General features: G+C 47.4%; 1 protein-coding gene across 1 annotated transcript in view; it reads left to right on the top strand.

Annotated features, from left to right (window-relative positions):
• Window positions 1–4798: 4798 nt before the first annotated feature.
• The window catches only part of LOC133381172 (zinc finger protein 300-like), a 28288-nt gene continuing 17700 nt past the window's right edge, over window positions 4799–15386 (top strand). Inside the window, exons 1-4 of the mRNA XM_061619857.1 lie at window positions 4799–4979; window positions 6034–6092; window positions 7185–7259; window positions 10840–11046. Coding sequence (XP_061475841.1) covers window positions 4931–4979; window positions 6034–6092; window positions 7185–7259; window positions 10840–11046 — 390 coding nt within the window. The 5' untranslated portion in view covers window positions 4799–4930. The remainder of the gene's footprint in view (window positions 4980–6033; window positions 6093–7184; window positions 7260–10839; window positions 11047–15386) is intronic.

Genomic DNA, 15386 nt, shown 5'->3' with positions numbered 1-15386 from the left:
TAGGGCACTTTTTTTTTTAGGTCCCAAACAAACAAACAAAACTGTAGGAGAGCAAGGCAGCATACATGGTCCTCCCCCTGATCTTGGTTTTATCCTCACAACAGCCCTGTGAGGTAGGTTAGGCTAAGAGACAGTGACCAAGGTCATCCAGGGAGCTTCATGGCTGAACGGGGATTTGAACCCTGGCCTCCCAGGTCCAACACTCTAACCACTGCACCACACAGTCCCTCACTGTGAGGATGGCTGAAGTCACCCATTGCATAATGTCAGGTGTGGGGCAGTTAAAGACGCAGCTCCCAGGGTATGCAAGTTTGTATGTTGCAGAATACACACACAACCACTAGCCTAGACAGGCCTGTGCTGAGGTTTGCGCTGTAAATTTCTATTGCAGAGGTAATCAATGTAGTGCCCTCTAGATGTTGTTGGACTCCAACTCTCATCAGCCTCAGCAAGCATGCTATGGTCAGGAATGATGAGAGTTGTAGTCCAGCAATATGTGGAGGGTATCACTTTGGCTACCTCTGTTCTATTGACTCTTTCATGAAGATCTGAATCCTGAGGAATGACAACTCTCTAGTGCAGGGGTGGGGAACTTGTGGCCCTCTGAATGTTGTTGGATTACAGCTCCCATCAGCCCCAGCAAGCATGGCCAGTAGCTGGGGCTAAGTTGTTGACAGAGACTTCCTGTTGATGCCACATAACACTTCTGCTGAAGATGCTGCACTGGCTGCCAATATGCTACTGGGTGCAGTTCAAGGTTTTGGTTTCAGTTTAAGACCCTAAACAACTTGGAAGCAGCTTACCTAAGGGTCCGCCTCACCCCATATATCCCTGCCCAGAGACTGCATTCCTCAGATGGGTCACTGCTGAGAGTACTGCTGAGAGGTGCTATTAGTGGATACTAGAAACTAGACTTTTAATGTTGCGGCTCCAGCCCTCCAAAATAAGTTTAGTCTTAAATTAAGCCTAACCTCTTGATATCTAAGTGGCTATTGAAAACATTTTGTTTAAGAAGGCTTTCCCTGACGTGTGAACTGGTCATTTTATGGAATATTAATTGTACAACTTTAGCGATTGTTTCATTGCTTTTAGTGCACTTCCGGGTGAGATTCAATCACATACTGGCAAATACAGGTTGCACACGTTTAGTTGATTGGGAGCTCTTGTGCAACAAACCCACTTCCCCCAAAAATTGGACTTTTGGGGATAAGGAAAGTGATGGATGCATTGGAAAGTGTGGGATAAAAGAATTGTTTTGACGCAACAGCATCTAATGTCCCTTCAAACAGAGCAGAATGAAGGCACATTAACTGGGTGATGATATCTGATCTTCCTGCAAACAATCAGGATGAATGCTCAATGAATAGGTCATCTGAAAACACCTTTATTGAACATGTAGTGTTTTGTATTTTATCTAATTGTATACCACCTTGGAAGCTTTTGGTTATGAAGCAGCAGAGCCGGCCAGGTTGGGCCCTGGCCAAGGACCCCTGAAGGGCCCCTCCTTAGGGTGGCGCTCCCGTTCCATGATCCGCTGCAGGGTTAGGTTCTGCAACCTGATCCTGCCACGGATCACAGAAAGGGAGGCTCCAGGCACACACCCCAATACAGACAGAACAGGCTTCAATAAGCCCGCACGAATGCCCCACCTACCTCCCCCATCAGTGTGAATGCCATGTGCGCTGTGTGCATGAGCCTGCCATCATCCAAGACGGTGGCGGGGGCTTCCGTAAAGGCATCATGGCGCCATCTTGGTTGATGTCAGGTCATCCACACAACATGAAAGGTAGGCGGGGTGCATGGGGGGGCTATTAGCTCCGTGCCGCCTGTATTGGGGGGGTTGGGGCTATGGCGCTGTAGGCCCAGGGCAGGCTGGTGCCCAAAGGCCCTGTGAAGCAGTTTATAAATGTGCAAATAAACTAACAAATATGGCCAACAACATCTAGAGGCCTGCAGGTTTAACATCTTGCCTTGGTGGGGGGGTGGACAAGGGGGCAGAGCAGTGATTCTCAAATGGTGCGCCCAGGCACACTGGTGCGCCCTAAGAGGTGGCTAGGTGTGCCTCAAATATTATGAAAGTATATTTTAAAAATGAGAAGAAACCCATTTGTATAGGGTAAGTAACAGTTTTCTATAGTTTGTTATTTTTATTCATAGTTTAAAATATATTAATATATTTTTAATTTTGTACACGAAGTGCGCCAGAAAAATTTTATGTTTTACAGTGCGCCGTGAACCAAAAAAGTTTGAGAACCACTGGGGTAGAGGAATCACTGTTTCATACAAACAGCAGGTGAAAGACAATGAATGACTAGACAATGAATAACCTCCACATAAGCTTTGTGCAAGCAAATCAGAATGAATGCTCAATAAACAGGTTAGCCCTTATGGTCGCTAAGAGACATGCTTTGAGCATAATGATGAACATCACAGTCTGTTTCTCAAAGCTGCAACAACCTCACTGCTCTTGCTAGATTTTAACACATTTCTTATAAACCTCAATTTTGTGCAGAGACCTATCTGGGCATTTGATTGCTTATATCCAGGCCGTCTCTGAGGCCTGGGCCACTTGCCGTTTTTGTGGCCACCAGCCATAATTTAAAAAAATTAAATTACAACACAAGGGAGGGGAAACAAGGCACCAAAAAAGAGAAAGAGTGAGACATAGGTCAAATATTTTTTTAATGTAACCAATGGTTTTCTAGCCTTTTTCTGTGCAAAGGTACTAATTATTGTGGAAAGGCTTGCTTCTGTGCTATGCCACTGTTGATATTAAGCATATGACAAACTTTATATCAGTTAACAAAACAAATTATGTCTTTTACCAAACCACATACCTAATTTGTTTAAATTTTCAGCTCTAAGCTGAGAGGGTGTGTCACAATTTGGTCTGATGCACATAAAAACAAGTTGTGAAACTTATCAAAGGCCAAAAAATTAACAAGTGCCTAAGAAGCCACCTTTGAACTTGCGTGTCCCCCCCCCAGACATTGGCCCTGCTTATATTGATTTATATGTTTAAATGGATGGTTACTGTATCCTCAATGTGAGCTGATGGGGCTTTTTTCTTTCTTTCCCTCTTTCTCCATTTTTCTTTCTTTGTTACATTTTAAAATAAAATAAAAATAAACAGGTCATCTGGAGGAGCCCTGCGTGTTCTTTGGTCCACCCCCACCACTGGCATGTGGTCCTCAGGAGGGTTGGCCAAGGGTGAATGCAGCCCTCTGACCAAAAAAGGTGAGTCACTCCTGCTTTATTTGGAGAAGGGAGCATAGCTTAGTGGGTACAGCATTAGCTTTGCATGCAAAAGGGCTCTGGAGTCAATCCTCACCATCTCCAGTTAAACGGCTCAGGCAGCATGTGATAGGAAAGGGTGTTGGTTAGAAATCCTGCTGCTGCCAGTCAAAGCAGACAATATTGGGCTTGATGGAGAAATGGTCTGACCTGATGTAAGGCAGCTTGCTATGCTCTGATACATGCAGGAGATCCTAGGTTCAATCCTTGGTTAAAGAACTGCCAGGGTCAACCCCCAACTCCAGGGCAATTGATTTCAGACAGGCACAAGCCATGCCTCCCTTACCAGAGTTTCATTTCCATGGATTTTATTTCTGATATTGCTTTTTACTCTGTTCCAGTTTGAATTCTGAAGAATAAGTAAAACACAATATAAGAAATGAAAGAAGCGATAAAAATACAATTAAAATAATATAGCATTACAATTGCCACAACAGTCAGAAATATCATTAAGTGAGCCACCAAGACCAGTAGCGTAGTGGCAAATTCAGAAGTGCAGAGTCATTTCATGTTACTTGTAGCCACACACCCTGCTGGGAAGAGTATGAGATCCTTGTTAATTCCTTCTCCCAGACATCAGAAGCCAGTAAATTTGAAAGGGGAGAATGTTAGCCACTGAGAGTCTTACTCCTCTTTCACTCTGATTGGCTCTAATCAGCAGGAAAGGAGGTTAGAAGACTCTTCTCAGTGGCTAACACATCCCCTTTCATGCTGATTGGCTCATAGAATGCTGCAGACACAGGGACCCTGCTCCCCCCAAAATGAGCATTCAAAGACCCCCGAGACCCCAGACAACAATCCCATTGCAATTGTTGTTATGTGCCTTCAAGTCGATTACGACTTATGGCGACCCTATGAATCAGTGACCTCCACGAGCATCTGTCATGAACCACCCTGTTCAGATCTTGTAAGTTCAGGTCTGTGGCTTCCTTTATGGAATCAATTCATCTCTTGTTTGGTCTTCCTCTTTTCTACTCCCTTCTGTTTCTCATTATGTGCCTAAAGTATGATAACCTCAGTTTCATCGTTTTAGCTTCTAGTGATAGTTCTGGTTTAATTTGTTCTAACACAGAATTTGTCTTTTTCGCGGTCCATGGTATGCGCAAACCTCTCCTCCAACACCACATTTCGAATGAGTTGATTTTTCCCTTATTCGCTTACCCTTGCTATACCCTCACCAATTTTCAAGCGATCTGGGGGGGTTGGGAACCATTATACAGAACAGCCACTGGGGTGGCTGGTTTTTCTCCTCTCGCCCGCCACCGGCCCCCGTTTCCTAAATCCAGAAGAGGAAAGCGTGTTGATGCTTCTTCTGAAATTGCGCGTCTCTTTGTGCAACCTCACAGCCCTGCAATGAGTCAGTCTTTGCCTCGGCCGAGGCTTCCCTCTGGCCAGCAGAGGGCTGTATCAAATCCTCCGCGGCGGCAGACGTGGTTGCTTGCTTGCTCGCTTCCCTCTCGGTCTTTGATGCGGACGGGATGAGCGCGGCTTTCCCAGAACTTACTTTTAAAGCTGTATCCGGCATCCGTGCCCGCCCCCAGCCCCGCCGGTAGAGAAGCCAGCGAGTGCAGCTGCCCCCTTCTCATCGCCATCTACAACGGGACTTAAGGGGGGGACGGGACGCAGAAAGGACCTGATGCCGATTTCTCTGCAGTTTCAAGCTTGTGGACAAAGTGGAGGGAAGGGTAAGTGTGAAAAAAAAGAGAGATTTGACTTGTTATCCTGAGCAGCCAGCCAGACCATGGTGTTCAGCAGTGCCTATTGTTTCGTTTCAATGGCAGCCGCTCTCCAGGATTTCAGGAAGAGGTTGCTGCTAGGCACTGCTTCTTAATTAAAAAAAAAATATTAAAGCGTTTTCATCCCGCCCCTCAGCTGAAAAAGACTTCCTCAGTTGGCTTGCAAATATCAGTGATCGGAGGGTCCTTTCCCTCAGGCTTAACAATAGAAAAGACCGGACACAAAAGGAAAACAAACTGGGAGGGAGGAGGAAAAACGCAAGCTCCGGCACTCGTTCTTAGTAATGGAATCACTGGGAGAGGAGGAATCAAAACTTGTTAGTCTTTCAGCAGAGTTAGTGGAGAAGCAGCCATGCTAGGAACTGAAACAAGACCTTTCCTATTTTTTGCATGCATGATTTATGGCTGGGTCAGATGGGAGTCATAGTCCAACAACACCTGGAGGGTCCCGTGTCAGCTACCCCCGATATGGAGGCATATAGAGGGGGCAGGGTGTAGCTCTGTGGAGGAGAATCTGCTTTGCATGCAAAACATCCCGGATTCAGTTCCTGGTACGGCTCCAAAAGTCCCCTGTCTTAAGTCCTGGAGAGCCTGTGCTACTCCGCGTTGTCAGTACTGAGCAAGATGGTCCAATGGCTTGACTCAGTATGCGGCAGCTTCCTACATTCCTATATGAAGTGACCCTTCATCTCTTCAGACAATGCTCAAGAGCACCATTACAGAATTATCCAGGTCTCCCAACGACAATGGAACCAATTACCTAGAGAGGTAGTGCGCTCTCTGACACTGGAAGCATTCAAGAGGCAGCTGGACAGCCATCTGTTGGGAATGCTTTGATTTGGATTCCTGCATTGAGCAGGGGGTTGGACTTGATGGCCTTATAGGCCCCTTCCAACTCTACTATTCTATGATTCCCCGTGCTTGGGTTTTTGCAAACTTTTTTTTTTAATCCTTCCTCTTTCTTCTAGACAGGCGGTAGCATTTAATCCCTCTTTCTCTCCAGAAATACTCTCAACTTTTTGCAGACGATCAGACTACGAAATGGAAGGTGATACAACTGGGGTAAGTGCACCTGAAAACCAGCTGCCAAAAATGCTGTCAAGTGAATAAAAAGCAGCTGCAATGATTCCCCCCCCCCAAAAAAAATTCTGTCCAGTTAGAACGTGATGAAAACAAAGGAAAAAGAACAGGTGATATATTGAAATGGGGCTGTGGACACCCCATACATTTCAAACACATGGCTTCCCCCTAATGAATCCTGGGAAGTATAGTTTACTCCTCACAGGGAGCCCTTAACAAACTACAGTTCCCAAGATTCTTTGGGGTGAAGTCAGAGGTGCTTGAAATGTGCTTGAAACGTCTGGTTGTGTATGCAGCTTGAGCATCACGGCGCTAGTGGCCGGGACTGCCAATTTACAAGCCGATAGGGAGCGGCAAGCCTCACCAGCTGCTCCTGCTGATGCAACTCTTGCATGTCTTGGAGGCAATGGTTTTAAACAATTGATTGCGATTGTTTGCATCCATTCCAAGAAGAACGGGCTGAGGAAATGTGGCAGGCACACAAGAAGGGAATGCACCTGCTCATGCTTTGCATCTTTGAAACAGAAAGGTCAGTCCTTTGCTGCGGTTTTAATGGCATATCGAGGACGTAAGATGAGGTCCACCAGTTCAGCCCAAAGGGATCATCATATAGCCCAGCATCCTTTTTCAATCAGATGTTTCTAGGCAGGCAGGGCACAAAGGCAACAGACCTCTATTCCCTCCCCCTCGCAACTGGTATTCAGTGGCACGCTGCCCCTTTACAAAACAACAGACGAGGAAAAGATCCTCTCATTTGCTAAGGCAGATCCTCCAGAGAATTTTCAACTTTGAGCAGAATTTGAAAAGCGGTTCCGTGAGCCAATTAAGTTTGAGCGTTTGTTTCTGTTTACATGGACCCCTCCCTGCAACGTATCCCATTATGTTTTTTGTGGCCCTTAGAATAAAATAGGATTTTTGAGAAGCAGAGGTTGAAAGCCGATCCCCCCCCGCCTTAGTTTAAATTCTCATTGTGATTTCACGTGAAATAGAATTTTTAAAAATTGAATTCGATATGGCTATATCTTGGGAATGTTCTTTAATGAAGTGTGCATTGCATTTTTCCTGGGCTTTCAGGTGCTGCAAGGCAGCATGAACGACAAGAGGGAAGAAATGAAAGGAGACCATCAAAGGAAAAGCGAGGATTTGCTAGTAAGCGTCCTAGGACAGAATTAAGAATGACACCCCTGAAATTTGCCATCCCATTTGCTTGTGGCCATTTGTGAGGGGAAGCATTTTGGTGACTGTTAGAAATGGAAGTGACCATTTCTGAAAATTGGGGACAGGGGGGGCTTCCTAACTGCTATGTACTTTTGTGCCACGGCTGCATTGAGGGGTGGGGGGAATGTATTCCTAACACACACACACACATTTCAGTGCCCCTTGGAATGAGACTGCATCATGACGTAGCATCATTCCATGTCATTCACAACGCATGGAGGGTGAATGGGAGAGGATGCCCAGCATGCAGCTGGGCAAACAAACAGTTCTAGCAAGTTACTGAACTACAACTCCCATCATCCCTAGCCATCTGCCATGCCTGCAGGGGCTGATGAGAGCTGCAGATTAGCAACATCTGAAGGGCCAGGGCTTTTTTTTTTTGGAACAATACTAAGTACTGTTACCTCTTTTGTGGGGGGGCTGCCCATCACAACAATTTCCTGGCACTTATGATGCTTTCATCAAGGTATGAGTACTGGCACCTCATTTAAAAAAAAAAAAGCACAGTTGAGGGCCAATGGCTCCCCACTCCTGATCTATAGAAGGGGGGGCAGAGGAATTGGTACAGATTAGATCTTTGGGTCCCCTCCATGCCTGTGGTTTTATTTATTTATTATTGCATCATATCCTGCCTTTCCTCCAAGGAGCTCAAGGTGACATGCATCGTTCTCTTTCTCTCAATTTTATCTTCACAACAACCCTGTGAGGTAGGTTAGGCCAAGAGGCAGTGACTGGTCCAAGGTCACCCAGGGAGCTCCATGGCCGAGTGGGGATTTGAACCCTCGCCTCCCGGGTCCTCATCCGACACTCTAACCACTTTGGCTCTCAATTGCTGTGAGATGGGATTCTCTGGTACTGGGGGGGAGCAGGGGGACGCATGGGCTTGAATGCGGCCTTCCATGCCTCTCTTTCTAGCCCTCAAGGGGCTGCCCAAGCCATACTCCTTCCCAGCTCTGTTCTGCACCCTCCTCTACTGATTTTGCCTGGCTGGAATGTGTCCTTGCACAGTGATAATACCTCTTGCTTTCCTGCATGGAGGGTGGAGCACCCACCGCTGCTATGCAGCCCCCTGGAAAATTGCCTAGGAGTGAATGTGATATCCCCCCCACTGAAAAAGGTTTCTCACCCACCCCCCACCCCAATAGAAGGAACTGCTGAAGTGGTCAAACCAGTCTCTTTGTTCAGTTCAATGAATAGCCCCTGCCAAGTACAGGTGTGTTGCCACAGAAACGGCTAGCTAGTGATGCTTCCAGAAGGAGGAGGTAGGCCTGCCCCCCCCACCTGGGTGGAGGCCACAACGTCTTAGGAACCGGAGAACAATAGGCCAGGGGGAAAACCTTTGGGGAACAAAGCCCTCCTGGGAAACTATGGGGAGCGGAATGTGTTGGAGTGCTAATACGATGAGCCCTTCCCTCTAATGCTCAGCCTGTATATATATGTCCGTAAATTAAAACCAAGTATCCCAAGACACCAGGCTTCAGTGACCTTTGTTCCAAGGAACTCAAGGAGGTATGAGCTGGCAGCCCTGAAGACTCTGGCCACTCAGAGATTTGGGTGCACGTAACCAAAGACAATAAGCTAAAAGAGAAATAAGAAAATGCTGCTCTCAGCTGAGGGCTGCTAACCCTTTTGGAAACATTGGCTTTTTCCCCCTCGGATTTTTGCGGGGCCCTTTTGCCCTCATCCCCACATCTGAGGCAAATGCTCTCCATGCCGATCTGTCAGCTCAGCCTTTGTTCAGAGCCCTCTTTGAGCAAAAACTGAAAGTATTCTTAGGGTCGAGCTGCACGTGATGCTAAATGGGTCACTTGGAAGCAGATCAAGTTTTGAAAGAAAGAAAGAAAAAGAAAGAAAGAAAGAAAGAAAGAATGGGGGGGGGATTTTCATTCGGACTGCAGTGTGGAGAAAACTAGCCATGATCCCAATAAAAATGGCCCCTTTCCTAACCAAGTGCTGTTAACATTAGGAGGAGAAGTTCCTACGGACGAACTTTTCTCTGTAACGGTAACAGAAATGTGTGCGAGATCCTGCTTTCAAATATCTTTTGCGCCTGTAAAAGCTTTGCGTGGTCATATTGCTTTGTTTCCAGCTCATGCATGTCCCGTCACTTCCTGCTGAAATCCTGAAATTATACTGGTTTATTTCCAGTTTATGTTCTGGGTTTTTTGTCCTGCTTTTGTTGTGCTTTAGCCCAAGAGTGCCCCTCCAGACAACAAGGATGCGGTAGCACTGGGGAAGCATCACAGAACAACTAATGAAATGGAGTGATGTGTGGATGGCCCACTGTAAGTCCACCATCGCTCAATCCCTCTTCCCAGGGACCTCTGGCAATTGTAGCTCTGTGAGGGACTCCCAGCACCCATAACAAGCTACACTTCCCAGCATTCTTTGGGGGAAGCCGGGACTGTTTAAAGTGGTACGATACTGCTTTATATGTCTAGTGCAGATTGGGCCTAATTAGAACTCTTGAAGCTCTATCAGGTTGTGGTCACCATTTTAGATGTTTAAAATCTAAAATGGCTGTTACTGAAAGTTAAAATTCACTGCCCCAGTGAATCTTAGTGCACTCCCCAATTTTGCAGAAGTCCTCACCTGAAGCGTCATGTCTCTTTTGGTCCTGCCCCCCCCCCAAAAAAAATATTCAGCCAGAGCTAAAGGTTTGATCCTTTGGCCCAGCACTAACGCACGGAGCAGTCAGGTTTTTAGTCCAGTAGGCACATTTGGAATTTTGAGAGAGTGCCATGGGCACCGGTCACAAAATGGCAGACGTAGGGGTGTGGCGTAACAAAAAAAAAAAAAGTTGCCACGTCTAAAAAGGCAAAGGTGTCCCCACACTTATAGTGCGAGTCATTTCCGACTCTTAGGGTGATGTCTTGCGACGTTTACTAGGCAGACTGTATATGTGGGGTGGGATTGCCAGTTCCTTCCCCGGCCTTTCTTTACCCCCCAGCATATGCCGGGTACTCATTTTACCGACCACGGATGGATGGAAGGCTGAGTGGACCTCGACCCCTTTTACCGATCTGCCACATCTAAAAGAGCAGAAAAAGAGACAGGAACACAAAATGGTGTGGGCACTCCCCCCCCCCATCAATGGGGGAAAAGGCACCTATAGCAGCCATGGTTTTGCTCATTCAGAAATAAGCTCTTTGCCCCTCATCCCTGTTTAAAATGGGAGGGAAGGAAGTGTCCAGTCTTAGAACGTTTAAAAGAACATGTTTAATGTAGGTGAGGCTGACTCAGGGAAACACAAACTGGGCAGGAAGCTCAAATAGTCTCTCGTGCATTGTCAGGGATGCTTTAATTTGGATTCCTGCATTGACCAGGGGGTTGGACTCGGTGGACTTATAGGCCCTGTCCAACTTTATGATTCTGTGATTCTATTACTTTTTCGGGGTGGGGATATTAACTGAGATCTTTCTCAGGCACCATTGGAGGAATTGGTGGGCACCCTGCTTTACCCCACTATGGAAAGTGTCACACCACCGTTGTCTCTCCCCTCTGATTGCAGAGGGAGACGGAAGCAGAGAGGAAGAATATCATCCGAGAATGGGATGAGCTGCGAAGGTTTCTGGAAGAGCAAGAAAACCTCGTGTTGAAGAGGCTAGAAAAGCTGGACCAGGAAATTGTTACAAGGAGAGACGAGAGTGTTTCGGGAGCCTCCAAGAAGACAACATTTAGGGATAATGGAGAAGGCACCCAGAATCCACTTGTGAAGGTGGGAAATCCCTGGTATCTAGGCGATGGGTTTGATTTTTTTTTATTATCACACTTGTATCTCACCTTTTCCTCCAAGGAGCTCAAGGTTCTCCCCCATTTTACCCTCACAACAACCCTGTGGAGTAGGTTAGACTGAGAGACAGTGATTGGCCCAAGGTCACCCATTGAGTTTCATGGCATGGCTGAATGGGGATTTGAACCCTGGTCTCCCAGGCCCTAGTCCAACACTCTAACCGCTACACCACACTGGCTGTCCGATACAGTGTGATGTGTGCCTCTCACAAAGCGGCTCCTTAGGTATAAAGTTTGGGCCTGAAGTCCTGGAAGGCCCTGTAGCTCAGAGGGCCCCAAACAACACCAGAGAGTGAGCTGCCCCTGGTGGAGGCAGGGAGGGAGGGGGCAAGCCACGGTGTGGTCTACGAAGCAAAGTCACATGGGGGTCCAGAGGCATTCCAGGGAAATTAAATGGTGGGCAGCTGGGCGTCCATTGGCACACACTGCCCAAGATGTCTTTAGAACAGCAAGCAAGCAGGGCAACAGTGATGGCAGGAATGGAAGGGTTCAGTAGCAGAGCATCTGCCTTGCATGTAGAAGGTCTCACGTTCTGTTCCTGGCATCTCGAAACCCTGGAGAGCTGATGCCAGTCGGTGTAAATACTGACCTAAATGGATCGACTCCCTATAAGGCAGCTTCATGTTCTTAGCAAAGGAAGGGTCATTGCTCAATGGCAGAGCATCATCATCATCATCATCATCTTCTTCTTCTTCTATTTATATACCGCCGCATAGCCAAAGCTCTGGGCAGTTTACAAAAATTAAAAACATTGAACATTAAAAACAAATATACAATTTAAAAAACCATACAAAGTTTAAAATCATGAAGCACAGATAAACCAGGTAAAAGACCTGGGGTCAGAGCTCAGCACATGCTGTTAGAATGCCTGGGAGCTTCCCTTGGAGTACGCACTGGAGGAGGGCCTTGGATGTAGAGCGTAGTATCCGGGTGGGTTCGTGTCGGGAGAGGTGTTCCATCAGGTATTGTGGTCCCAAGCCATGTAAAGTTTTATACGTTAAAAACAGCACCTTGAATGGGGCTCCGAAACATACAGGCAGCCAATGCAAGTGGGCCAGAATCGGTTTTATATGTTCACACCGTCTGGTCCCTGTTACCAATCTGGCCACTGCATTTTGCACAAGCTGCAGTTTCCGAACTGTCTTCAAAGGCAGCCCTACATAGAGCGCTTTGCAGTAATCTAATTTGGAAGTTACCAGAGTGTGGACAACTGAAGCCAGGCTATCCCTGTCCAGATCGGTTGGTGGCCCAGCTACGCCCCTAAGTTGATAAAAGACACTCCATGCCACCGAGGCTACCTGAGCCTCAAGTGACAGAGATGGTTCTAGGAGAACCCCCAAACTACAAACCTGCTCCGTCAGGGGGAGTGCAACCCCATCCAGGACAGGTTGGACATCCACCATCCAGTCAGAAGAACCACCCACTAGCAGCATCTCAGTCTTGCCTGGATTGAGCCTCAGTTTATTAGCCCTCATCCAGTCCATTGTCGCAGCCAGATGTTGAACCATCTTCTTTGCATGTGGAAGGTTCCAGTTTCAATTCCTGGCATCTCCAGGAATGGCTGGGAAAGACCCATGTCTGAAATCCTGGGGAGCTGCTGTCAGTCAGTGGGGGAGGCATTCATTCTTAGGGCTCATCCAGACGACCGTATAATGTGTGACATGATCGCTTTGTGTATTCATTATTTTTCGGTCGTCCATATGACGTGCGCTTTCGCGCATTTTCGCGTGGTTAAATCCGCTGTTGCATTACCACAAAAAATGTGATTTGCTTTTTTAAATCGGGAATCGTCTGCTGTACTGTAAGGCGCGGACTTTAGAGCTGTGGGTGGTCCATGGGCATTTCTCCATACCCCTTCCCTTGTTCCCAGCCAATCATGTATTTCCACTTTTGCGCATGTGTGCGAATGTCTGGGGAAAGCCCAGGAAAATTGAACCAATCAGAGCAATGGTGTGATGCAATTATACTGCGCAGCTACAGCCATTTATTTTTAGCCAGCCTGCGAACTGGGTGGCCACTCCAGGTGAGATTTGCAATTGTGGCTGTTTGTAAAGCCTTTTCCTGGCTGGTCTTGCTCAAGTGTGGCTGGTTGGTGCAGGGAGCTCGCTTTGCTGGCGCTTTGCAAATGGCCACGGAAGGAAAGGGAGAAGGAGGGGGGGTGAAGGCAACGGAGCATCAAGTTTTGCCCCAAAGTGGTTGGGAAGCTGCTGGGAAGCCTCTCTTGGTGGCTCTTCCCTGATGCTGATGCTGCCGCCGCCTACATGGAGAGTGAGAGGCAGGCAGAGCGAGAGCGAGAGAGAGAATGGGAGCTGGGAGCTGCCACCGAGCGCTGCACTCTAGAAAAGCTTGGGGGTCAGGAACCTTGCAGTGGAGCCAGAGGTCCCAGCTTGCATTCTTGTGTGGTATTCGATTTATGAGACATTGGGGGGGGATGAAAGGTACAAGGACAACTTGAATCGAGAATGCGCCTGGACAGGTGTGCGCAAATACGCAGAGTCACAAAGCTGCCACGCCACCCCAGGAAAAGTTGGTTCTGTAAGAAGGGGGTGCTCCCCATTAGACTCTCAGCTTTCCTGCCATTCTTTACAAAAGAAGCAAGTAGTAGCAGCTCCTCAATACCCCCCTTTCCGTTCTGTAGAAATAAGTGGAATTGCCAGCCGTGTGTATCTCCAGAAATTGCAATATGCATAAAGGCAGAAAAGCATACAGTCGGTTTTGCAAAATTATCGCAAACACAAGCAAACAAAAACACAGGAATTATTGGCATATAAGTGGTTTGCTAGAGCGTCTCGGGCGCCCGCAACCATAGAGACTGGTGGTCTACTTTCCTAGACATGACACGTCGTTACTTGTTTCCAGTTCCATGAGAAATAAGTGGAATTGCCAGGCGTGTTACCCCCAGAAAATTTAATATGCAAAAAGGCAAAACCACATACATTCGGTTTAGCGATATATCGCAAATGCAAGCAAACAACAATACAGCAATTATTGTCAGATAAGTGGTTTACAGTTCTCTTTTATCAGAGGGAACACTTCAAAGCGGAGAAAGAGGAAGGGATGTTTAGCAGCTCTAACCTCATTCCCCCTGCATGCCTTCCTATTACCAATTGTTCCTGGAGAATATGTCCAGCACACGTGTGTGTGTGCAAAAGGGGGAAAAGGAGGCCCTGTACTCAGCACCACCACCACCAGCCCCCAAGAATCGAGGGATCCAGCAGCCGCGTGGGGTTCCCTAGCTAGGAAAGGCTGCTGGGCACTGGGTGGGAGGGGGTGCGAGGGGGGGAGATGGAGATCCCCCTCCCCCAAGCCCTCGCTTGTGAACAATGTTGCCATAAGGGAGGAAAATGTGGCCGCCACCGCCGCCACCTCCCGCCGCGCTGAGCTCGCTACATCGCGGCGCTTCCTATCCCGAAGCTTTGCCAGTGCAGCTGCTGTGAAGTAGCCTCCTCCACCACCACCCCCACATGAGCCAAGGAAGCTCGGCATGGCTTCGGCACTGCTGGGGACCCTGTCCAGGCGCCCGTTGGGCTCCGGCTGCCCTCAACTGCACAAGGCAGAAATTTAATAGCTGTAAGTGGAGCTGTACAAGAGCCAAAAACTCGGTCAACTCCATTACAGCCACTACTACAAAACCAACAGGAAATTCAAACTTTTGCGCTCTTACGTTCAAGTGCATGTGCGTTATTGTGCTTCGGTGCAAAGGGGGAGAGGAGCATACGTCATATTTTGCGGTCCAATTGGCTGATCGGGGGTGGTGTTTCAGGCAGAGCTGGGAAAAAGCGAACAGAATGTACGGGTCTTCCCGCTGTGTGTGCGGGTGCAAAACAGGCGTATTTTTCAGATCGAAAAAGAGTGAATTTCAGGCAAAGTGGGGACTGTCAGATGACAAAGCGTATATGGAAAATGTGGATTATCATGGTCAGTTTGGACGAGCCCTTAAGTCTTTCAGTTATGCCTGTTTTAGAGCAGAAGCCATATCAGAACAAGCATGGTGCTCGCCAAACATTGACTGATGAGTACTTTTATATTAATATATATATTTTTAAATCTGTTAGCGGTTAACAAATTAATCAAAAGATTTTAACAGTGCAATCCTATGCATATCTACTCAAAAATAAGTCCCACTGAGTTCAATGGGGCTTACTCCCAAGTAAGGCTGCAATCCAATACGCATGTACCTGGGAGTAACTCCCATTCAACTCAGTAGAGCTTACTTCTGAGTAGACACATATTGGATTGCAGCCTAAGTGAGCATAGGATTGCAGC

Source organism: Rhineura floridana, chromosome 3 (assembly GCF_030035675.1).
Source record: "Rhineura floridana isolate rRhiFlo1 chromosome 3, rRhiFlo1.hap2, whole genome shotgun sequence".
NCBI classification, from domain to species: Eukaryota; Metazoa; Chordata; class Lepidosauria; order Squamata; family Rhineuridae; genus Rhineura; species Rhineura floridana.
The sequence above is the reverse complement of the archived record's forward strand: the minus strand, read 5'-3'. Positions and strand labels throughout refer to the sequence as shown.